The sequence below is a fragment of the Bombina bombina genome, chromosome 12 (genome assembly GCF_027579735.1).
Source record: "Bombina bombina isolate aBomBom1 chromosome 12, aBomBom1.pri, whole genome shotgun sequence".
NCBI lineage: Eukaryota > Metazoa > Chordata > Amphibia > Anura > Bombinatoridae > Bombina > Bombina bombina.
In genome coordinates, this window is record NC_069510.1 from 103,950,228 (window position 1) to 103,974,908 (window position 24,681).

General features: G+C 40.3%; 1 protein-coding gene across 1 annotated transcript in view; it reads right to left on the minus strand.

Annotated features, from left to right (window-relative positions):
• The window catches only part of CACNA1F (calcium voltage-gated channel subunit alpha1 F), a 365,125-nt gene that overhangs the window by 18,208 nt on the left and 322,236 nt on the right, over positions 1-24,681 (minus strand). The window contains exons 40-47 of the mRNA XM_053695830.1: positions 6,498-6,599; positions 4,150-4,280; positions 3,868-3,966; positions 3,552-3,793; positions 3,133-3,255; positions 1,339-1,496; positions 1,141-1,253; positions 711-977 (exon numbers count right to left, since the gene is read on the minus strand). Of these exons, the coding sequence (XP_053551805.1) occupies positions 711-977; positions 1,141-1,253; positions 1,339-1,496; positions 3,133-3,255; positions 3,552-3,793; positions 3,868-3,966; positions 4,150-4,280; positions 6,498-6,599 (1,235 nt within the window). The remainder of the gene's footprint in view (positions 1-710; positions 978-1,140; positions 1,254-1,338; positions 1,497-3,132; positions 3,256-3,551; positions 3,794-3,867; positions 3,967-4,149; positions 4,281-6,497; positions 6,600-24,681) is intronic.

Here is a 24,681-nt window from a genome sequence, read left to right on the forward strand (position 1 = left end):
AGAGAGGATTATATACTAGTCTGCAGGGGAAGTGAGAGAGGATTATATACTGGTCTGCAGGGGAAGTAAGAGAGGATTATATACTAGTCTGCAGGGGAAGTAAGAGAGGATTATATACTAGTCTGCAGGGGAAGTGAGAGAGGATTATATACTAGTCTGCAGGGAAAGTAAGGGAGGATTATATACTAGTCTGCAGGGGAAGTGAGAGAGGATTATATACTAGTCTGCAGGGGAAGTAAGAGAGGATTATATACTAGTCTGCAGGGGAAGTGAGAGAGGATTATATACTAGTCTGCAGGGGAAGTAAGAGAGGATTATATACTAGTCTGCAGGGGAAGTAAGAGAGGATTATATACTAGTCTGCAGGGGAAGTGAGAGAGGATTATATACTAGTCTGCAGGGGAATTAAAAGGATTATATACTTGTCTGCAGGGGAAGTAAGAGAGGATTATATACTAGTCTGCAGGGGAAGTAAGAGAGGATTATATACTAGTCTGCAGGGGAAGTAAGAGAGGATTATATACTAGTCTGCAGGGGAAGTAAGAGAGGATTATATACTAGTCTGCAGGGGAAGTAAGAGAGGATTATATACTAGTCTGCAGGGGAAGTAAATATAGATTGCTGCCATGGTGATACTCTGTGGTGTGTGTAGATGTATATATTATAAAAGAGCTGTACTCCAGTGATGTGGTTGCCTGGTGCTTACTCACCGCCTCAACCAAACTGTCTGCACTCCCCCTCTTCTCAGTCAACCTCTGGCCTGGCACATGCAGCTGGGTGTAAGTGCAATATGGTACTTTGTCCTCTTCTTCTCCTGTATACCAATGAGTACAGGGGATAGTAGGGAGGTTGCTTTCTTCCTCCACCAGGATAAGGGGCGCATATAGAAGACGTCCTCGCTTTGGGGGATTAGCCCACGACAGAGTACCAGTGGGAGAGTACGTATTTCTCTGACATGAATCAGAACTTCCGTAATTCTAAGGGAGACACAAATAAAGTTTAATGTTAGTAGAAGGGCTTGTTGTCTGAGGTCCTGGAGACAAGGAGTAGACAGAGAGGACAATGAGATGGTCAAACTCTAGAGATGTCAGGATCTGGATATGCGTTTGGAGTGGCTGAGAGGACATAAGAGACACTTACCTGAGCCCTTGCTCTGCAGGGTGGGGCATTCTGATGGTATGTCCCAGGAATTGGGATATCATCACAGCTGCCCTGTCTCTTTAGGCACTGGATGCTAAACGCAGACTTGCTACCTGTAAAGTGAGGATTGTGTAAACATTTTACATAACCAGAGGCAAACAACAGAAATATATAATGTACACGACTCCCTCTGCTTACCTGGGGTAGGAGGAAGCAGGCGCCGGCGAGGGGCAGCTCTTCCCTGAAGGCTTCCATTAGTAAGTGCTCCGGAGGGGGTAGAAGCTGCTGTTGGCTGTACATTCCCCCTGTCATCAGGGGATGCAGAACGCTGTAAAATATCCTCCAAACTCTGCTGCCTAAGGAGGAGTAGACACAATATGGGAGCAGGAATGGGACAACACCAGTTAGTTCAGGCAAAAAAATTGATAGAAAGAGGGGCTATATACACACACCTGTCTACCTCAGTACCAGGGATATATACACACACCTGTGTACCTCAGTACCAGGGATATATACACACCTGTCTACCTCAGTACCAGGGATATATACACACACCTGTCTACCTCAGTACCAGGGATATATACACACACCTGTGTACCTCAGTACCAGGGATATATACACACCTGTCTACCTCAGTACCAGGGATATATACACACACCTGTGTACCTCAGTACCAGGGATATATACACACCTGTCTACCTCAGTACCAGGGATATATACACACACATGTCTACCTCAGTACCAGGGATATATGCACACACCTGTCTACCTCAGTACCAGGGATATATACACACCTGTCTGCCTCAGTACCAGGGATATATACACACCTGTCTACCTCAGTACCAGGGATATATGCACACACCTGTCTACCTCAGTACCAGGGATATATACACACCTGTCTACCTCAGTACCAGGGATATATACACACACCTGTCTACCTCAGTACCAGGGATATATACACACCTGTCTACCTCAGTACCAGGGATATATGCACACACCTGTCTACCTCAGTACCAGGGATATATACACACACCTGTCTACCTCAGTACCAGGGATATATACACACACCTGTCTACCTCAGTACCAGGGATATACACACACCTGTCTGCCTCCGTACCAGGGATATATACACACACCTGTCTACCTCAGTACCAGGGATATACACACACCTGTCTGCCTCCGTACCAGGGATATATACACACACCTGTCTACCTCAGTACCAGGGATATACACACACCTGTCTACCTCAGTACCAGGGATATATACACACACCTGTCTACCTCAGTACCAGGGATATATACACACACCTGTCTGCCTCAGTACCAGGGATATATACACACACCTGTCTACCTCAGTACCAGGGATATACACACACCTGTCTGCCTCCGTACCAGGGATATATACACATACCTGTCTACCTCAGTACCAGGGATATATACACACACCTGTCTGTCTCAGTGCCAGGAATATATACACACCTGTCTGCCTCAGTACCAGGAATATACACACACCTGTCTGCCTCAGTACCAGGGATATATACACACACCTGTCTGCCTCAGTAACAGGGCTATATACACACACCTGTCTGCCTCAGTGCCAGAAATATATACACACACCTGTCTACCTCAGTACCAGGGATATATACACACACCTGTCTACCTCAGTACCACGGATATATGCACACACCTGTCTACCTCAGTACCAGGGATATATACACACACCTGTCTGCCTCAGTACCAGGGATATATATATATATATATATACACACCTGTCTGCCTCAGTACCAGGGATATATACACACACCTGTCTGCCTCAGTACCAGGGATATATATACTGTATATATATATATATATATATATATATATATATATATATATATATACACACACCTGTTTTCCTCAGTACCAGGGATATACACACACACCTGTCTGCCTCAGTACCAGGGATATACACACACCTGTCTACCTCAGTACCAGGGATATATATACGCACCTGTCTGCCTCAGTGCAAGGAATAAATACAGGTGATTGTGTTCTGGATCTCTGCTCATCTTCTGTCAGGGCCTCTTCCTGCTCATGCACAGTGGGTGGGACACAACTTGCATCAGAGCTCCTTCTGAGGGTATAAACAACACGTACATTGGTGTTAGCAGGATGGTGTTGGGTATGTACTACCATATGAATCAGTAGTTATACAAAGAGCTGACATTTTGCTTAGCAGTACCATAAGTTTATACATCAAGTGATTCCTATGTAGAGTATATGTTAAATCGGTAGGCTGGGATGTAAATTAGGGAACATATAACACAACATTTTTAGGGTTAGGCTGATGAAGAAATAGTCACTAATTTTCTTGAAAGCATGTGTCACATGACCATAATTTACACCGGCAGTGGCCTCTTCTCAGCTCACCTGCGGTTGATGAGCTGCCTTTTTTTCCCACTGGTCGCATTGGGCGGTGGTGGAGGAGGTATAAGCAAGCTGTCTCTGGAGCCTCCAGCAGATCGATTGGCCAGTGATGACCGGCGAGAGGTTGGGGGCTGCTCATCTCCCCCTCCAGTCGAGCCTCCAAGTAATAACATAGAGGTCAGGCTCTGAAAATCGCCGGATTGTGCTGGAGTAGAGTTTTCACATAAAGGAGCATCTTCTGTGTCCTACAAATAAGAGATGAGTAAGTCTTTGATATACACAACTTTCTGTAAGGACTACAATCCCACACGGTCCTCACCATGCGCCCTCTAAACTGAGAAAGATCTTCCTCCTCCAGCTCACAGGATAATGCTCTGCGGATCTCTGATCCCAGATCTTGGAGGCTCCTGAGCCCAGCCTGGGAAAGACAGTAGTATGCTGCAGTTTATAGAACAACAGATGACAACACAAAATAATTTTCTCCTTACTGCTTATAAATCTTCAGTAACAGCAACAGAACACGTACCTACTGACATTATACTCTACTGACATTAACATGCATGAGGCTAACACCTTAAATATCCTGTATCTAGAATCTAACCTGTAATGTGGTAGAATTACAGGGTAAGTTCTCAGTCCCAAGAAGACCCTTCTCTTTTCTCCGGCGAAACTTTCGGAAATAGTCCTGAATCAAGAACGTTGCATAAAACTTGCCCACTGTCACCTCCTCCTCTGGGACAAGAAAAATGATTATAACATATGTGTTTACTTCATCAAGTGGGGATGTTAGAGAAGGGTTGGAAGACAATAATATCAATCAATATCAGAACATTTTCACTAGTCTAGAAAAGCAGTTGTTTCGTAACATTGAGCAGACTTGCAGCACGCTATATATAGGGAATACTGTTTAGGTAACTAACTGAATGTTGCTTCTAGTAAGTGTAGAAACACCATAAAGACAAGGGGGCAATTTATTAAGGGCCGAATGGCCCCTGATGCCTCTGTTTCCGCGCGAGCCTTCAGACTCGCCGGAGACAGCAGTTATAAAGCAGCGGTCTTAAGACCGCTGCTCCATAACTGGTCCGCTGCCTCTGAGGCTGCAGTCTGCAATCCGCACGATCCTATACGATCGGGTTGATTGACACCCCCTGCTAGCAGCCAATCTGTCCGCGAATCTGCAGGGGGCGGCATTGCACAAGCAGTTCACCAGTACTGCTTGTGCAATGTTAAATGCCGACAGTGTATGCTGTCAGCATTCAGCGATGTCTGTCGGACATGATACGCTACAGCGTATCATGTCAGACAGACAATGATAAATCGGCCCCAACATCTGAAGAAGAGATACATTTTGGTTTCATGTCCCTTTAATAGTTCACAGCATGTAATGCATACTATTAGCTAAGGACCTGATTTTCAAAAGTTCTCCCCTCAGGCAAGATGATCTAAAACATCTTGTCAGTATGGAGAGGTACCTACCAGTGTTAATTTCATCGACTAAAACTAGACTAAAATGACTATAAAACTAAAGAAATTCTGATGACTAAAATACGACTAAAACTAAAATGACATTTTAGTCAAAAGACTATGACTAAAACTAAATCAAAATGACATTTTAGTCAAAAGACTATGACTAAAACTAAATCAAAATTTGCTGACAAAAACATTTTATGCAAGGTGTTATAATCAATCCATATCCAATTACTTCTCTTTTGTAAAATTTACGAAACTTAATTTTATTAAATTTTAAGATAAATAAAGACATGTTCTATACCACAAAAGTTAAATCTGTTAAATCTGTATTGCATGTTCAAACCTTAATACCACAAATACAAACAGGTTAATAAACCTTTACTCCAGGAGTATATAATGAGTTTGGAAGTTCTAGAGCAGTGCTAATCTTTGCTGAAAATTTTACGAATCTGTGAACAATCAATTGATTCTTCCTATAGAAATAAGCATAAACCACGAATATGGGTTTGTTATGCCTGTGCTAGCTGCAGAAACTTTTTGTTGTGTTGAGTTACTTGATACCTGTTTTAATTATAAACAGAGAACTGTTAAAGTTTTTATATTGGGTAATATGTGCAATACAGCCAATACAGTTTTGATTTTTTATATTTTAAAGTTGCACTTCTGTTTGTTTATGAAACTTGGTTTTATTTAATTTTAATAAAGATGTTACATATGACAATGGCTAAATCTGTGTCTGTATTGCATGTTTAAACCTTAATACCATAAATATTAACAGGTCTTATGTTTACTCCTGGAGTATATAATCAGTTTGCAAATTATAGAGAAATGCTTAAATAATGCATTACACTTTAACTAAACCCCTTAGATTTTAGTCGACTAAAATCTACTGGAGATTCAGTCGACTAAAACTAGACTAAAACTAAAACAATTCAGATGACTAAAATACGACTAAAACTAAAATGGCATTTTAGTCAAAAGACTAAAACTAAGACTAAATTGAAATTTGCTGTCAAAATTAACACTGGTACCTACAAAAAAAAATGTTAGAAACACAAATTTTATTTTGAAAGATATTTATCTCATTATGCAGGTTTCAAGGTGTAAAGGAGAGACACCTTCATTACAATATAAGGTCTAAAACAAAATCCCAAAGATTTTGCATGACTTCTCTCCATGACGGCAAGCTTTTGAATATCAGGCCCTAAAAGAGAGATCCAAGTAAAAATGTTATGGGAACTAACACATGAAAGTTATAGCTTTTTTAAAATAAACCCATTTTAAGCTGAACATGTTGTATGACACATTGATGTTTTTACATAGTTTTTTTTCTAGTAAGCAAATACTTTGGTTATCATCACCAGTTCAGGTGTTACTGTCCTATTACTCTGCTTCAGGATGTCAATCTATAAAGTATTGGCATTTAGTAGATGCGACTAAATGTGGGCACTACATGTGGTCTAGTCACTTTGGTCTGACCTTCAGGAGGAGGGATAACCTCATCAAGTATCTTCTGCTTGGTTCGTTTCCATATCTTCTTTATTACAGCACGCAGCTCCTCATTAGCTGCTTCCAAGTTGCCTAAAAAAAAAAAAAAAGACAGGTCAGCATTTACAGGATTCCTCATATGACATAACGTTTCCCATTCATATCACCATGGCTCAGACAAGATGGCCGCCATATGGCTAAAAGGGGAAGCTCAGGCCTAGGTTAGATGTCAGATTATTGTCATGGTATTAAGGAACTGAGTAGGTTATTTTGAAAACATGGAGGAAATGCAAAATAAGTGCACCGTAAATATCCAGAACCCATGGATTTTATGTGTCGGTTATTATTGCTGTGTTATAAAATCACTCAGCCCTAAACAAACACAAAGGGGTTGATTTCAATCTAGTCAATTATGTGTTTTTTTGGCTTTCAGCTCCCGTTATGCCTTTTTCAACATTGAAACAATCACAATGCAAACAATAACATCGTTCTCATATTTGATCCCATTTTTTTCAGTATTGTATGAGAATTTCAGAAACATATAGTGCATTTATGTATTTATCTAATGTTGCATTTTATTTTTCCCTTTGGAAGCACCCAAAGTTAACATTCTTTGTTAATAAAGTTTTAGTTTTGAAAAAATACATGGTACTTTTCTCTAGCAGTGACCATGCCAAAAAGGCTTCCATATTTCTAGGAATCAGCTTCATTAGTGCATATACACAGGATGGCAGAAAGAATGAAAACAGCAGTACAAAATACAGAAGAACATGTAATTAACTGTGGATAAATAATGAACTCTGCTACTATATTATTGCTATCACTATGGTGTTAAATGATGCCTCTGTATGTTCCTGACAGCCAAGAGTTGTATGTTAGCTCTGGGTTTTTCTGGCAAAAAGTGATAGGATTACTTATATGTCTGTGTTACAAATGGTTAAGTCATTGCTCCATGTGTTACTCGTAGCTAGAGCTGTAAGATCACTATGCATTACTGGTAGCCAAGAGGGGAAATCACTAACCTGCTACTGGTTTCAAAGGTGTCAAATCATTGTTCATCGTGGGTAATAATAACTGATCTATGTGTGTTACTGGCAGCCAAGTAAGGTAAAACATTGATCTGTGGTGTGTGTGTAATAGGTGCTAAATTATCATTATGTGTGTGTTACTCAAAGCAAAGGGTGTAAAATCACTGATCAGTGTGGTATCCAAAGGAGGGAGCAGGGCCGGACTGGGAATAAAAAGCAGCCCTGTAAAATTTGGAGAGCCCTAATTTCCAGTTGCCTCAGTATAACACCCCACTTTTCACAAAGTTGATTACTGGGATACTTCTTTACCCAATATTTTTTCAGAATTATATTATATTAGTTTGTATTACAAAAAGTGCCAGATTGTTATATAGGCACCCTGCAACCCAACTGCATTTATTAATCACCCCTTTAAATTGTAGCTTTCCAGCCCCAGCTGCTGCAGCCCACGGGAAATCCTGGAATCCTGGTAGGCCAATCCAGTCGGGGGGTCAGATCAATGCTTAGAGTGTATTACTGCCACCAAGAGCAATCAAATCATTGCTCAGTAGTGAGAAATGTATGCTTACTTGATAAATTAATTTCTTTAATGATGGAGAGAGTCCACAAGTCATCCTGTGTGGGAGTGTTCCCCTCCTGACCACTAGGAGGAGGTAAAAGACACCCCATCACCAAAATATTAAATCCCTCCCACTTACCATGATTCTCAGTCATATAACCAAGTAGATGGAAAAAAAATCAGAGTTTTAGGATCTTGATAAAAGAAAGGTCCTTGAGAAAGAAGATCTTTTTATAGAGGAAGCCACAAGGACATCCACACCAGATGAGATTGCAAACTAAATCATGTGAGGCCATGCCGGAACAATCAGAATTGCTGAGGCTTCTTCCTGTTTGATTCTGGCCAACACTTTAATAGCAACACAAATGAAGGAAAAATGTAAATCAGGTTGAATGAAAAAGGGACCACTCGGGCTATCAGACTCAACAAGGATCTCGAGACCTGGCACATGAGAGGTCACGAGGTCTATCTCTGGCAGATCACAACATCTCACAGTTTGGTCAAAAACTTACAATAAAAACCAATCACAGAGCGTTTCACCTGATGAAACGATCATATAGACAGAGAAACATGTTATGATTATTTTTTATTGTAAGTTTCTAATAAATAGCTTTGCTGCTTCTTTACTTACTACTATATGAACTTTTATTCATAACACTCGGCATAGTCGATGTTTGGAAGCTGCATTTGGTACGTTTTGTGGAGCTAGCACTCTACATCTTAACTGTTTTTCCCACTTCCCCTTGAAGGATCCTACAATTGATCAAGAATCATGTTTGTAGTGGGTGAATTGATCAACTCGAGTTTTAACTTCAAAAAGTCCAGACTGCAAGCATTGCACTATTCTAGTGCCACTTCAATAGTGTGCAACAATATTACACCATTGAGGCGCCCTTTTACTTATTTGTTGTTTTAGTGACTTTTTATACACCGTGTATCGAGTGAGAGAGTGTGAAGAGGAAGATGCCTTGAGTCCAGGACAACATTAGAGTGGATGTGAATTTATATTGAAGATTACCATCTTGAGACTTTGGTGTTATTTATATTATACAGAATTATATTTTGTTTTAAGGTTTGTCACATCCAGTTAGGATTATATCAATCTATTTTATTGCTGTTGCAGCTTCAGTCTATGCTGATCTGTCAGAGACAAATGCATGTTTACAGAATCAATTATGGCACACAGGTCTGAGGAGTTAATGAGCTTTTTGGACGATTATTATTGCTTATTTTTAAAGCGGCAACATTTATGTAGCGCTGTGACATTAAGATTTATTTTCCAACCAGTTATGATGCAACTGAAGAACCATCTGAGTGTGAGACACAGACAAATGAGAAGGAGCCTGAACCAGCGTGTCGTTCAGGTAAAGAAATACAGAAATTCATTGAGCTTGAAAACAGAGCTCCTAGTAATATTGTAAACACTCTGGGAGCTGTAGCCAGACCAAAAGAGAGGGCCACAAACTGATAACGCTTGTCTAGAAAAGCAAATCTCAGGAACTTGACATGATCCATTTTTATAGGGATATGCAAATAAGGATCTTCTAAGACGATGGTAGACAAAAACTGACCCTCCTGCGCTAAAGGAAGTACATTGTGCTTTGTCTCCATCTTGAAAGTAGGAACTTTCAGGAATTTGTTCAATATTTTGAGATCCAAAACAGGCCGAAGAGTGCCATCTTTCTTTGGTACTATAAAGAGATTTTAATAAAACTCATGGTTTAATTCTAGAGTTGGACTTGGAGCAATCACTCTTATTAATTCCACATCTCTCACACAAGCCAAGAAAGCTTGGGCCTTTATAGGATCTTAAGGCACTCAAGACAAATAGAATCTCCCCCTAGAAGACCTTGAATGAAAGCTTATTCAATACCCCTGGGAAATGTTTTGCAATACCCAGGGATCCTGAACAGATCTTTCCTAAGCCTCTTGAAAGAGACTCAATCTGCCCCCTACCAGAGACTGGTCTGGTATAGGGGCCGTACCTTTATGCGGTCTTGGGAGCTGGGGTAGACTTCTTGGACTGTTTGTTTTTGGACCAAGAAGAGTTAGCATTCCAGGAGGATTTGGAGTAGCCAGAACAGGGCAGAGGGACAATCTGTCTGAGCCTTAGATTGACAAAATATACACAAACATTCTGCAGATCTAAGCTTACCCTTAGATTTTTCATCCTGGGACAGAAAAGATCCCTTGCCCCCAATGACTGTGACAATAATAGCATCCAGTCTAGGCCCAAACAAAGATTTACCATGGAATGGGAGAGAAAACAGTCTATGCTAAGAAACCATATCAGCTGACCAAGATTTATGCCACAAAGCTCACCTAACTAAAACAGCTAATCCAGCATTCTTAGCATTAAAGTAAATAATTTTCATTGCTGCATCACAAATAAAAGAATATGCTGTTCTTAATATGATCTCATCCAGAGTAGTTTGCCCAGAATCTGAGAGATTATCAAAGCAAACAGCAGTGGCGACAGTGACACAGGCTACACTCAGCTTGCAGTTTTTTTTTAGACCTGCAGTCAAAGGATCGCCTATGAAAACCTTCAAGTTTTCTACCTAATGGATCCTTAAAAGAGTGGAAATAGCTGCATCTACCCAAATCTCTTTATTAACAGAAGGAAGAGAAAAACTCTATCTAAATTTAGTAGATGGAACAAAAGGAATACCTGGCTTCTGCCTTTCCTTTGAAATAATTTCAGAAACCAAATCAGGCATGGGAAAAGAGGAAGGCTGCTTAGGAACAGGAAAGGATTAAATCATAGAAAAGGCATGCTAAAAAAGCCTGCTAAAACAGTTAACCCTTAGCACGCCTGCGCTGCGGGGGGGGGGGGGGGGGGCTAAAGATAAAAACCAGAAGGTAACAAGCAAAATTTTAACGCAGGTGAAGTAAAAGATACTGTGCATAGCTCAGAAACAACTTCTGAGAGCACTAAGCTGACATCGCTAAATTTAAAGCAACAGTAACCTCAAAAAATATTTTTTTTTAAACTGCTAGTATAAGATATATGGTGTACATGTTCATACTAATAGCCCCCCCAGACTATGTGAACATGTTCATACTAATAGCCAGTGGGCTCTGTCCACTGTGCTTACCTCAGCTTTAGCAACTTGCTTTCAGTAGACAAGCCCATCCTAGGCAAGAATCTAAATCAGTAACCCCTTGTCTGCCCCTCTGAAGGCAGGTTACTATGAGGAGTATTTGGGCCTCAGATGGATTAGAGGATCCCCTTTCCATTGATAAGTAGATCTTGCACTTCACTCCTCATCAAGGAAACAAAAGAAAATGATTGAGGATCATGGGAAGTGGGAGGGATTTAAAGCTCTGGTGTTTTAGAGTGTCTTTTGTCTCCTCCTGCTGGTCAGGAGGGGAATATTCCCACACGTGAAGACTCATGGACTCTCATCTGATGAAAGAAATATATATAGTAGGGTTGGGGTGGAGCACAGGGCAGAGTCTGTCCAGAAAGTGTCCATTAAGCATGACCATGTGCCTGTCTGTTTGCAACTTAGCAACACTAATATATCATATATAATTTTCGAACAACTTGTACAATGCTAATATATAGGCCTCCATTACATATAGAGCGTTGCCCGCAAAAGTCGGCGACGCTAGATTTTACGCGATTTTGGTATTACATATACGGCGTAGCATACAAGTTACGCCCGTATATTTCACCCGTCGCTCGCAATGTTTACTCCCATAGGCTAACATGCGACCGCGCCGTAAATCGGTATCCAATATCCAGCACAAGGCCTTACGTGGCGAAAATGGAGAACTCATACTCCATTTTTACCTCGCCATAAAAGGCAGCCGTAGCATACCTTGTGCTGAGTATGGGAGCACCGTAACTCCCGAAAATGCCTGCAAAAATTAACTAACACCTAACGCATGCTCAATGTCTATCTACCTGTCAACCGCAATCCCCCACCGCAATAACTAATAAATTCTATTAACCCCTAAACCGCCATAGCCCACATAGCCTATTAAATGTATTAACCCCTAATCTGCCGCCGCCAACATCGCTGCCACTATAATAAAGTTATTAACCCCTAAACCTAAGTCTAACCCTAACACCCCCCTAACTTAAATATTATTTAAATAAATCTAAATAAATTTACTATTATTAACTCAATTATTCCTATTTAAAACTAAATACTTACCTATAAAATAAACCCTAAGATAGCTAAAATATAATTAATAATTACATTGTAGCTATTTTAGGATTTATTTTTATTTTACAGGCAAGTTTTTATTTATTTTAACTAGGTACAATAGCTATTAAATAGTTAATAACTATTTAATAGCTACCTAGTTAAAATAAATACAAATTTACCTGTAAAATAAATCCTAACCTAAGTTACAATTACACCTAACACTACACTATCATTAAATAAATTTAATTAACTACAATTACCTAAAATTAAATACAATTAAATAAAATAAACTATAGTACAAAAAACCCCCACTAAATTACAGAAAATAAAAAAAAATTACAAGAAGTTTAAACTAATTACACCTAATCTAAGCCCCCTAATAAAATAAAAAAGCCCCCCAAAATAATAAAATTCCCTACCCTATACTAAATTACAAATAGCCCTTAAAAGGGCTTTTTGCGGGGCATTGCCCCAAAGTAATAAACACTTTTACCTGTAAAAAAAGAAATACAACCCCCCCAACATTAAAACCCACCACCCACACACCCAACCTTACTCTAAAACCCACCCAATCCCCCCTTAAAAAAACCTAACACTAACCCCTTGAAGATCACCCTACCTTGAGTCGTCTTCACCCAGCCGGGCAGAAGTCTTCATCCAATCCGGGCAGAAGAGGTCCTCCAGCCGGGCAGAAGTCTTCATCCGATCCAGGCAGAAGAGGTCCTCCAGCCGGGCAGAAGTCTTCATCCAAGCGGCATCTTCTATCTTCTTCCATCCGACGAGGAGCAGCTCCATCTTGAAGACATCCGACGCAGAGAATCCTTCCTGGCCGACGACTAACCGACGAATGAAGGTTCCTTTAAATGATGTCATTCAAGATGGCGTCCCTTCAATTCCAATTGGCTGATAGAATTCTATCAGCCAATCGGAATTAAGGTAGGAAAAAACCTATTGGCTGATGCAATCAGCCAATCGGATTGAAGTTCAATCCGATTGGCTGATCCAATCAGCCAATAGGATAGACCTCGCATTCTATTGGCTGTTCCAATCAGCCAATAGAATGCGAGCTCAATCCTATTGACTGATTGCATCAGCCAATAGGATTTTTCCTACCTTAATTCCGATTGCCTGATAGAATTCTATCAGCCAATCGGAATTGAAGGGACGCCATCTTGGATGACATCATTTAAAGGAACCTTCATTCGTCGGTTAGTCGTCGGTCAGGAAGGATGCTCGGCGTTGGATGTCTTCAAGATGGAGCCGCTCCTCGTCGGAATGAAGAAGATAAAAGATGCCACTTGGATGAAGACTTCTGCCCAGCTGGAGGACCTCTTCTGCCCGGATCGGATGAAGACTTCTGCCCGGCTGGAGGACCTCTTCTGCCCGGATCGGATGAAGACTTCTGCCCAGCTGGGTGAAGACGGCTCAAGGTAGGGTGATCTTCAAGGGGTTAGTGTTAGGTTTTTTTAAGGGGGGATTGGGTGGGTTTTAGAGTAAGGTTGGGTGTGTGGGTTTTAATGTTGGGGGGGTTGTATTTCTTTTTTTACAGGTAAAAGAGCTGATTACTTTGGGGCAATGCCCCACAAAAAAAACCTTTTAAGGGCTATTTGTAATTTAGTATAGGGTAGGGAATTTTATTATTTTGGGGGGCTTTTTTATTTTATTAGGGGGCTTAGATTAGGTGTAATTAGTTTAAACTTCTTGTAATTTTTTTTATTTTCTGTAATTTAGTGTTTGTTTTTTGTACTATAGTTTATTTTATTTAATTGTATTTAATTTTAGGTAATTGTAGTTAATTAATTTAATTTATTTAATGATAGTGTAGTGTTAGGTGTAATTGTAACTTAGGTTAGGATTTATTTTACAGGTAAATTTGTATTTATTTTAACTAGGTAGCTATTAAATAGTTAATAACTATTTAATAGCTATTGTACCTAGTTAAAATAAATACAAAGTTGCCTGTAAAATAAAAATAAATCCTAAAATAGCTACAATGTAATTATTAATTATATTGTAGCTATCTTAGGGTTTATTTTATAGGTAAGTATTTATAGTTTTAAATAGGAATAATTGAGTTAATAATAGTAAATTAATTTAGATTTATTTAAATAATTTTTAAGTTAGGGGGGTGTTAGGGTTAGGGTTAGACTTAGGTTTAGGGGTTAATAACCTTATTATAGTGGCGGTGATGTTGGCGGTGGCAGATTAGGGGTTAATATATTTAATAGGCTATGTGGGCTATGGCGGTTTAGGGGTTAATACTTGAATAGGTTAAATGCGTTGTGGGCTATGGCGGTTTAGGGGTTAATAATTTAGTTATTACTTGCGGTGTGGGTTTGATGGCGGATATAGGGGTTAATAATTTAATTAGGCTTATTGCGTTGTGGGGGGTTGTCGGTCTAGGGGTTAATACATTTATTAGTAATGAGAGGGGGGATTGCGGATATAGGGGTTTTACGTGTCAGGCTTATTTTTGGGAGGCGTGTTAGACTTTTACGGGAGATTTGTTATTTTATTTACTTTTCTTAGGCGCCTGCAGTTTCTAAAGTGCCGTAAGTCACTAGCAACTCCAGAAATTTGTATTTACGCTCATTTCTGGACATCGCTAGTTTATCCGACTTACGGCACTTTATGAACTGCCGGGGGGTTTATGTAATACCCCGATGTGCAAGGTGAAATTACGGGCAGCGCGGGTTCCCTCACTTGCGCCGAAACCTGCGCCGTATATGTGATCGCGCCCATAATTTTTTAAGCAGTAAAGAAATAATCGGCTCACTCCATATACCTAGAGATCCATTTAACAACCCCTTTGGCAGGCTTCGTATTTAACAAACAGCAGTCATCAGACCACTGCTTCTGTAACCTTTCGCCATCTCTTAGGTGGTGAATTTCAATCCCCCCGTTCTCGCCTGACCGAGGAGACTGACAGCTCCTGCCCAAGCGTGATTGGTTGTGTGCTGGCAGGGGGCGGGATTGCACACAAGCACAAAATAGCGCTCGTGTGCAATGCTGAATTCTGTCAGTGAATTCAGCCCGCCAGAGGCGAGCTGCGGGGGACTACATTTAGCCACCAATCAGCAAGCGAACCCCAAGTGCAGAACAAAAAATGGGACGGCTGCTATGCATTCCTGCTTTTCAAATAAAAATACTAAGAGAACGAGGACAAATTGAAAATAGGAGTCAATTAGAAAGTTGCTTAAAATCGCATGCTGTATCTGAAAAAAATTGGTTTCAATATTCCTTTAAGGCTGGTGCTTTAAGCGTTAACTATAAACTAATCTTGTCTCTAACCTCAATCTAACCTTGACTGTACCCTAAACTTAAAGGGACACTGTACACTAGATGTTTCTTGCATAAATATTTTGTAGTTGATCCATTTATATAGCCCATCTGGTAGTGTTTTTGTAACAATGTATAGTTTTGCTTATTTTTTTAATAACATTGTGCTGATTTTCAGACTCCTAACCAAGCCTCACAGTGTCAGATGTATACATGCGTTTACAGACTCCTGCTGGCTCCTGTTTATGTTATCTGTCTTTTCATATGCAGGGAAGGGGGGGAGTGTCTGCTCTTCTTGTTTTCCCAGCCCCTTTCAGTGGGTGTCCCAGACTAACCTCAACAACAGTGCTAAACTGGGAGCTTCTAAGTAAGTTTTTAAAATGTTTTATACTGGATTTTAATATCAGTATCTGTGCATATTATTCTTTATAGCAGTGTATATTACATGCAGCTATATAAAAATGGTGTATACCGTCCCTTTAACCAAAGCTTTGTCTTTAACTGTAACATAACGTCAACTCTCTTTTAACCTTAACTATAGCTCTAGCCTTAACTATAACCTAACCTTACCTTTACTCCAACCTTAACCATAGCTCTAGCCTTAACTATAACCTAACCTAAACTCTACCCTAACCTTATCCTTAGCCTTAACCAAAACTCTACTCTAACCTTAACCATAGCTCTAGCTTTAACTATAACCTAACCTAAATTCTACCCTAACCTTAACCATAGCTCTAGCCTTAACTATAACCTAACCTAAACTCTACCCTAACCTTATCCTTAGCCTTAACCAAAACTCTACTCTAACCTTAACCATAGCTCTAGCTTTAACTATAACCTAACCTAAATTCTACCCTAACCTTAACCATAGCTCTAGCCTTAACTATAACCTAACCTAAACTCTACCCTAACCTTATCCTTAGCCTTAACCAAAACTCTACTCTAACCTTAACCATAGCTCTAGCTTTAACTATAACCTAACCTAAATTCTACCCTAACCTTAACCATAGCTCTAGCCTTAACTATAACCTAACCTAAACTCTACCCTAACCTTATCCTTAGCCTTAACCAAAACTCTACTCTAACCTTAACCATAGCTCTAGCTTTAACTATAACCTAACCTAAATTCTACCCTAACCTTAAACATAGCTCTAGCCTTAACTATAACCTAAGCTAAACTTTTCTCCAACCTTAACTATAGCACTAGCCTTAACTATAACCTAACCTAAACTCTACTCTAACCTTAACCATAGCTCTAGCCGTAACAATAACCTAACCTAAACTCTACCTTAGCCTTAACCATAGCTCTAGCCTTAAAGGGACACTGAACCCAATTTTTTTCTTTTGGGATTCAGATAGAGCGTGCAATTTTAAGCAACTTTCTAATTTACTCCTATTATCAAATTGTCTTCATTCTCTTGGTATCTTTATTTGAAATGCAAGAATGTAAGTTTAGATGCCGGCCCATTTTTGGTGAACAACCTGGGTTGTTCTTGCTGATTGGTGGATAAATTCATCCACCAATAAACAAGTGCTTTCCATGGTTCTGAAACAAAAAAATAGCTTAGATGCCTTCTTTTTCAAATAAAAAAAGCAAGAGAACAAAAAAAAATTGATAATAGGAGTAAATTAGAAAGTTGCTTAAAATTGCATGCTCTATCTGAATCACGAAAGAAAAAATGTGGCTTCAGTGTCCCTTTAACTATAACCTAACCTAAACTCTACCCTAGCCTTAACCATAGCTCTAGCCTTAACTATAACATAACTGTAACTAAACCTGAACTTAACCATAGAGTTTACCTTAACTATAAAAATAATATCAACAGCAACCTCACCCATAGCTCTAGCCTTAAAGGGACACTAAACCCAGATTTTTCTTTCATGATTCAGACAGAGAATACAATTTTAAACAACTTTCCAATTTACTTCTATTATTTAATTTGCTTCCTTCTATTGTTATCCTTTGCTGAATAATTTATCTAGGCAAGCTCAGGAGCAGCAGAGAACCTAGGTTCTAGCTGCTGATTGGTGGCTGCATATATATATATACCGATTGTCATTGTTTCACCCATGTGTTCAGTTAGAAACCAGTAGTAAATTGCTGCTCCTTCAACAAATGATAACAAGAGAATGAAACAGATTAGATAATAGAAGTAAATTACAAAGTTGTTTAAAATTGTATTCTCTATCTGAATCACAAAAGAAAATTTTTGGGTTTCATGTCCCTTTAACTATATCCTAACCTTTACTCTACTCAAACCTTATTCATAGCTTTAGCCTAACTGTCTTCAACTTTCCTCTAAATCTAACCATAGTTTTAGCCTTATATGTAACCTGTCCTTTACTATACTCTAACCTAAACCATATCTTCTTAGATTCTTGCACCTGGGCCCTGTGGTTTCTAGTTATGCCTCTGTGCCTGAGGTTTATATAACAAAAACTGTCTGAAAACAGGGTGGGCCATGGACTCACTGTGTCAAGAAAGAAAGAAATGTATTTATCAGGTAAACATAAATTTTGTTTTCTTTCCAATGACACAGTGAGTCCATGGGATCATCAATTACTGTTAAGAATCAATACCCAAGCTAGAGGACACAGATGATAAGGGAGGGAAGGACAGGTAACCTAAACAAAAGAAACCTCAGCTGAGGCAAAAGTGTCAAATCTCTAGAATTTAGAATGCAAAAAAGATCAAGTTGCAGCCTTGCAGATCTGTTCAACAGAGACCTCATTCTTGAAGTCCAAAGAGGAAGACACCGCCCTGGTGGAATGAACAGCAATTCTCTCAGGAGGCTGCTGTCCAGCAGTCTCAAACACAACACGAATAATACTTCTCAACCAGAGAAACAGAGAAGTGGCAGTAGCTTTCTGACCCTTACGGTAACCAGAAAAGCAAACAAACAAGGCAGAAGACTGACGAAAGTCCTTAGTTGTCTGCAATTAGAACTTAAGAGCATGCACAACGTCTAAGTTGTGTAATAAACGTTCCTTAAGAAAAGAAGGATTAGGACAGAGAGAAGGAACAGCAATTTCCTGACTAATATCTTTGTCCGAAACAACCTTAGGCAGAAAACCAAACTTGGTACGAAGAACTGCCTTATCCAATGAAAAATTAGATAAGGAGAAAGCATAAATATCAAAATGGTAAAATTTAGAAAAGGGAGTGAAGACCAAGTTGCTGCCTTGCAAATCTTTTCCAAGGAGGCGTCATTTTTAAAAGCCCAAGTAGTAGATATAGACCTGGTAGATTGAGCAGTTACTCTTTTTGAAGGCGATTTGCCCGCAACCATGAAAGCCTTACGAATTCTCTGCTTTAGCCATAATGCCAAGGTCACCGCTGTAGCCTTTTGACCCTTTCTGGGACATGAAAAGTGGGACAAACAAGCTAGAAGTCTATCTAAAATCGTTAGTAGCCTAAAGATAACATTTTAAGGCTCTGACTACATCCTAATTGTGCAGTAGGAGTTCCTTAAGGTTAGAAGGATTTGGGCACAGAGAAGGAACAATTTCTTGATTAACATTTTCTGAAGACACTATCTTTGGGAGGCAGTGGTGTATTTAGGTTTTGTGCTGCCCTAGGCACTCACAATTCTGCTGTCCCCTACACCCCCCTCCCCATCATTTCCATATAAACTGTTCACCAGGGTTTGCAAAATTATATATATTTATGAAGAATGGAGGAAGTCTGGCACTGTGTATAAACAACCCAAAGTAATTGATAACTGCTTATGAGTGAGTAGGGTAGTGTAATTATCGGTATGCCTGTGTCAATTAACTAAGATATATTTTTCCTGCTGCAGAGCTAACCCTGATACTTGCATTAAAAACAACAAAAAACAAAATTTATGCTTACCTGATAAATGTATTTCTTTCTTGACACGATGAGTCCACGGATCATCTAATTACTATTGGGAATATCACTCCTGCCTAGCAGGAGGCGGCAAAGAGCACCACAGCAAAGCTGTTAAATAACACCTCCCTTCCCTCCAACCCCAGTCATTTGATCGAGGTAAAGGAGAGAAAGGAAACAACAAGGTGCAGAGGTGTCTGAAGTTTAAAACATACCAACAACCTGACTAATGAACAGGGCGGGCCGTGGACTCATCATGTCAAGAAAGAAAGACATTTATCAGGTAAGCATACATTTTGTTTTCTTTCTAATAACACAACAAGTCCACAAATCATCTAATTACTATTGGGAATCAATACCCAAGCTAGAGTACACATATGATAAGGGAGGGACAAGACAGGTAACCTAAACGGAAGGCACCACTGCTTGAAGAACCTTTCCCTCAAAAGCGGCCTCAGCCGAGGCAAAAGTGTCAAATTTGTAGAATTTTGAAAAAGTGTGAAGAGAGGACCAAGTTGCAAACAAAGAACTGAGAAGCACGGAGCGTTTGCTGGAAAGTAAATTTAATGGATGAAATATCCAAACAAATATTAATAAGCAAACAAACAGAAAGCTAGGGGGTACATACCCCCGGGGTAAAATACAGAGAGCAAATATGTAACAAAGGCTAGCAAATACTATGGCTGACGCGTTTCGGCATTAGCCTTACTCATAGCCATGCTAAAAAACTAAACTTTCTGATGAAGTTAAAAACTCTAGCCCTCACCGTGATTGGTCACCAGGTATTCACACCCCCTGATAATGTGACCAATCCGGTTCACAAACTTACAACACTCCCCCACAAGTTGCGGAGTGAGTACTATGCCCTTGCATAAGGACCTATCTCGGTTGTTGGGATAAACTATTACACAGATTTTACAGATACTATCCACCAACCTGGGACCAAAAAGGGGCTCAAAAAGAAATTTTCGCTACTTGAGCTTCTATGTTAAATAGTGGGAATCCATACGTCACTAAAACTGAGACTAAGTCAAGCCTAAATGACCGGTCCAGAGCGGGGCAAGTGTACTCGGTGCAATAAAGTAATTTTTTATAAAGTGATCTATGCCTAAACCAAATAAGTTAATTTGATTTACTTAAGAGTAAATAGCTCAGGCGTAGTGCTACTGCATACACTGTGGGTAGGTCCCCTAAATAAATTAATAAATTAGATCAATGAAATAGGACCGGAAGTATACAGACTAAGCATCTAATTCTGACAAATTAGCCTCCTTTGTCAAGCCGGACAGGTTAAATACTATTACTGACACACAATATTGTGATTTATTAAAGCAAGAGATGGTTACATAATTTACAGATTAAGACCCGTGTCATGACCAACCCATAGGGTTGATCCTGACACTTAACGCTATTGTAGAATTCAGGTTTAGGGACTGTTGAATCACACAAGTCTAGGTGATTTATACGCTAGACCAGAGCTTTCCAAACTTTTCGTGTTGGTGACGCACTTTTTAGACCTACATCAGGTGCGCGATCCGATATACGGCATAGTTTTTGGCGCAAGCGAGGGAACCCGCGCCGCCCGTAGTTTCACCTCGCACATCGGGGTATTACATATATGGCGCCGGCAGTTGCTAAAGTGCCGTAAGTCTGATAAACCAGCGATGTCCAGAAATAAGCGTAACTACAAATTTCTGGAGTCGCCAGTTACTTACGGCACTTTAGAAACTGCCGGCGCCTAAAAAAACTAACTAACTTATCAAATCTCCCGTAACTGTCTAACCTGCCTCCCAAAAATCAGCCGATACGTATACCCCTATATCCGCAATCTCCCCTCTCACTCCTAATAATAAATGTATTAACCCCTAGACCGACAACCCCCTCACAACGCAATAAGCCTAATTATTAACCCCTAAACCACCATAGCCCACACCGCAATAAACCTATCGTAGTATTAACCCCTAAACCGCCGCTCCCGGAGCCCACTGCCACCTACATTATATGTATTAACCCCTAAACCACCGCTCCCGGACCCCGCCGCACCTAAATAAAGTGTTTAACCCCTAAACCGCCGCTCCCGGACCCCGCCGCCACCTACATTAAATATATTAACCTCTAATCTGACCCCCCTACACTGCCGCCACCTACATTAAATGTATTACCCTCTAATCTGACCCCCCTACACTGCCGCCACCTACATTAAATGTATTACCCTCTAATCTGACCCCCCTACACCGCCGCCACCTACATTAAATATATTATCCTCTATCTGACCCCCCTACACCGCCGCCACCTACATTAAATTTATTACCCCCTAAACCTAAGTCTAACCCTAACACCCCCTAACTTATTATTTAAATAAATATAAATAATATTATTATTAACTCTATTCCTATTTAAAACTAAATACTTACCTATAAAATAAACCCTAAGATAGCTACAATATAATTAATAATTACATTGTAGCTATTTTAGGGTTTATATTTATTTTACAAGTATATTTGTATTTATTTTAACTAGGTACAATAGCTATTAAATAGTTAATAACTATTTAATAGCTACCTAGTTAAAATAATTACAAAATTACCTGTAAAATAAATCCTAACCTAAGGTACAAATACACCTAACACTACACTATCAATAAATTAATTAAATAAATTAACTTCAATTATCTAAAATAAAATACAATTAAATAAATTAAACTATATTACAAAAAAACCCCACTAAATTACAAAAAATAAAAAAATATTACAAGAAGTTTAATCTAATTACACCTAATCTAAGCCCCATAATAAAATAAAAAAGCCTCCCAAAATAATAAAATTCCCTACCCTAAACTAAATTACAAAGTAATCAGCTCTTTTACCAGCCCTTAAAAGGGCTTTTTGCGGGGCATTGCCCCAAAGTAATCAGCTCTTACCTGTAAAAAAAAAGAAATACAATACCCCCCAACATTACAACCCACCACCCACACACCCCTACTCTAAAACCCACCTGATCCCCCCTTAAATAAACCTAACACTACCCCATTGAAGATCACCCTACCTTGAGCCGTCTTCAAACAGCCGGGCACCACTGGTCATCCGATGCGGCAGAAGAGGACATCCGGACCGGCAGAAGTCTTCATCCGATCGGGGCAGAAGAGGTCCTCCATCCGGCAGAAGTCTTCATCCAAGCGGCATCTTCTATCTTCATCCTTCCGGCGATGAGCGGCTCCATCTTGAAGACCTCCTTCTCGGCCGACGACTACCCAACGAATGGCTGGTCCTTTAAATGATGTCATCCAAGATGGCGTCCCTCGAATTCCGCATGGCTGATAGGATTCTATCAGCCAATCGGAATTAAGGTAGGAAAAATCCGATTGGTTGATTTAATCAGCCAATCAGATTGAAGTTCAATCCGATTAGCTTATTGGATCAGCCAATAGAATGTGAGGTCCTCGATCCTCGATCCGTACCTCGGAAGCTTGGCATTCTGCTGAGATACCATGAGATCTAATTCCGGCCTATACCATTTGAGAATCAGGCTGGAAAACACTTCCGGATGGAGTTCCCACTCCCCCAGGTGAAATGTCTGTCTGCTCAGGAAGTCTGCCTCCCAGTTGTCCACTCCTGGGATGTGGATCGCCGACAGACAGCAATTGTTGGTCTCCGCCCACTGAATTATCTTAGCTACCTCTCCGTTCCACTGACTGAGCATGTCTGTTGCAGAGGTCTGAGGTGGAAACGGGCAAACGGGATGATGTCCACTGCCGCTACCATCAGACCGATTACCTCCATGCCCTGAGCCACTGATGGCCGAGGAGAGGACTGAAGCGCTAGGCAAGAATCGAAAATCTTTGATTTCCTGACTTCTGTCAGTAAAATCTTCATTGATAAGGAATCTATTATGGTTCCCAAGAAAATTACTCTTGTACTTGGAACTCTTGTACTTGGAATTTTCCAAATTTACCTTCCACCCGTGAGCTTGCAGGAAAGATAACATTTCCATGTGGGATCTTGCTTGTTGAAAGGATGGCGCCTGGACCAGAATGTTGTCCAGATAAGGTGCCACTGCAATGCCCCGCAATCGGAGCACTGTCAACAGGGATCCCAGAACCTTTGAGAAAATTCTGGGAACTGTGGCAAGGCCGAATGGAAGAGCCACGAACTGGAAGTGATTGTCTAGAAATGCAAACCTTAGAAGCTTGTGATGGTCCCTGTGGATGGGAACATGCAGGTACGCGTCCTTTAAATCCACGGTAGTAATAAATTGTCCCTCTTGGATCAAAGGAAGAATGGAACGAATAGTTTCCATCTTGAAGGACGGTACTCTGAGGAATTTGTTTAGACTCTTGAGATCTAAAATTGGCCTGAAGGTTCCCTCCTTTTTGGGAACCACAAACAGATTTGAATAGCACCCAAGACCCCGTTCCTGTGTCGGAACAGGTACTATCACTCCCAGGGCAGAGAGGTCCCGTACACAGTGTAAGAACACCTCTCTTTTTGTCTGGTCTACAGATAATCTTGAAATCAGAAACCTGCCCCTGGGAGGAAAGTTCTTGAACTCTAGTTTGTATCCCTGGGACACTATGTCCACCGCCCAGGGATCCTGATATCTCGAACCCAAGCCTGAGTGAAGAAGGAAAGTCTGCCCCCCACAAGATCCGGTCCCGGATCAGGAGCAGGCCCTTCATGCTATTTTTTATTCAGTAGCATGTTTTTTGGATTGTTTTCCCTTGTTCCAAGACTGATTGGATCCCCAGAAGGGTTTGGACTGTTCCTGCTTAGAAGAGGAAGGATTTCCCTTGAAATTTCAAAAGGAACGAAAATTACTCTGACGTCCCTTTTGTTTGTTTCTCTTATCATGAGGGAGGAATTGGCCCTTTCCTCCCGTAATGTCAGAAATTATTTCCGTCAAACCCGGTCCAAACAAGGTCTTTCCCTTGTAAGGAATCACTAAAAGTTTAGACTTAGATGACACGTTCGCAGACCAAGATTTTACCCATAAAGCTCTGCGGGCTAGCACAGCAAAACCCGAAATCTTTGCTCCCAGTTTAATAACCTGTAGGGAAGCATCCGTAATAAAGGAATTGGCCAACTCAAGGGCCTTTATCCTATCCTGGATCTCTTCAAGGGGTGTGTCTGTCCTAATAGAATCAGACAACGCATAAAACCAGTATGCCGCCGCACTAGTGACAGTAGCAATGCACACTGCAGGTTGCCATTGCAAACCCTGGTGTACATACATCTTTTTGAGTAACCCCTCCAATTTTTTGTCCATAGGATCCTTAAAGGCACAACTATTCTCTATGGGGATA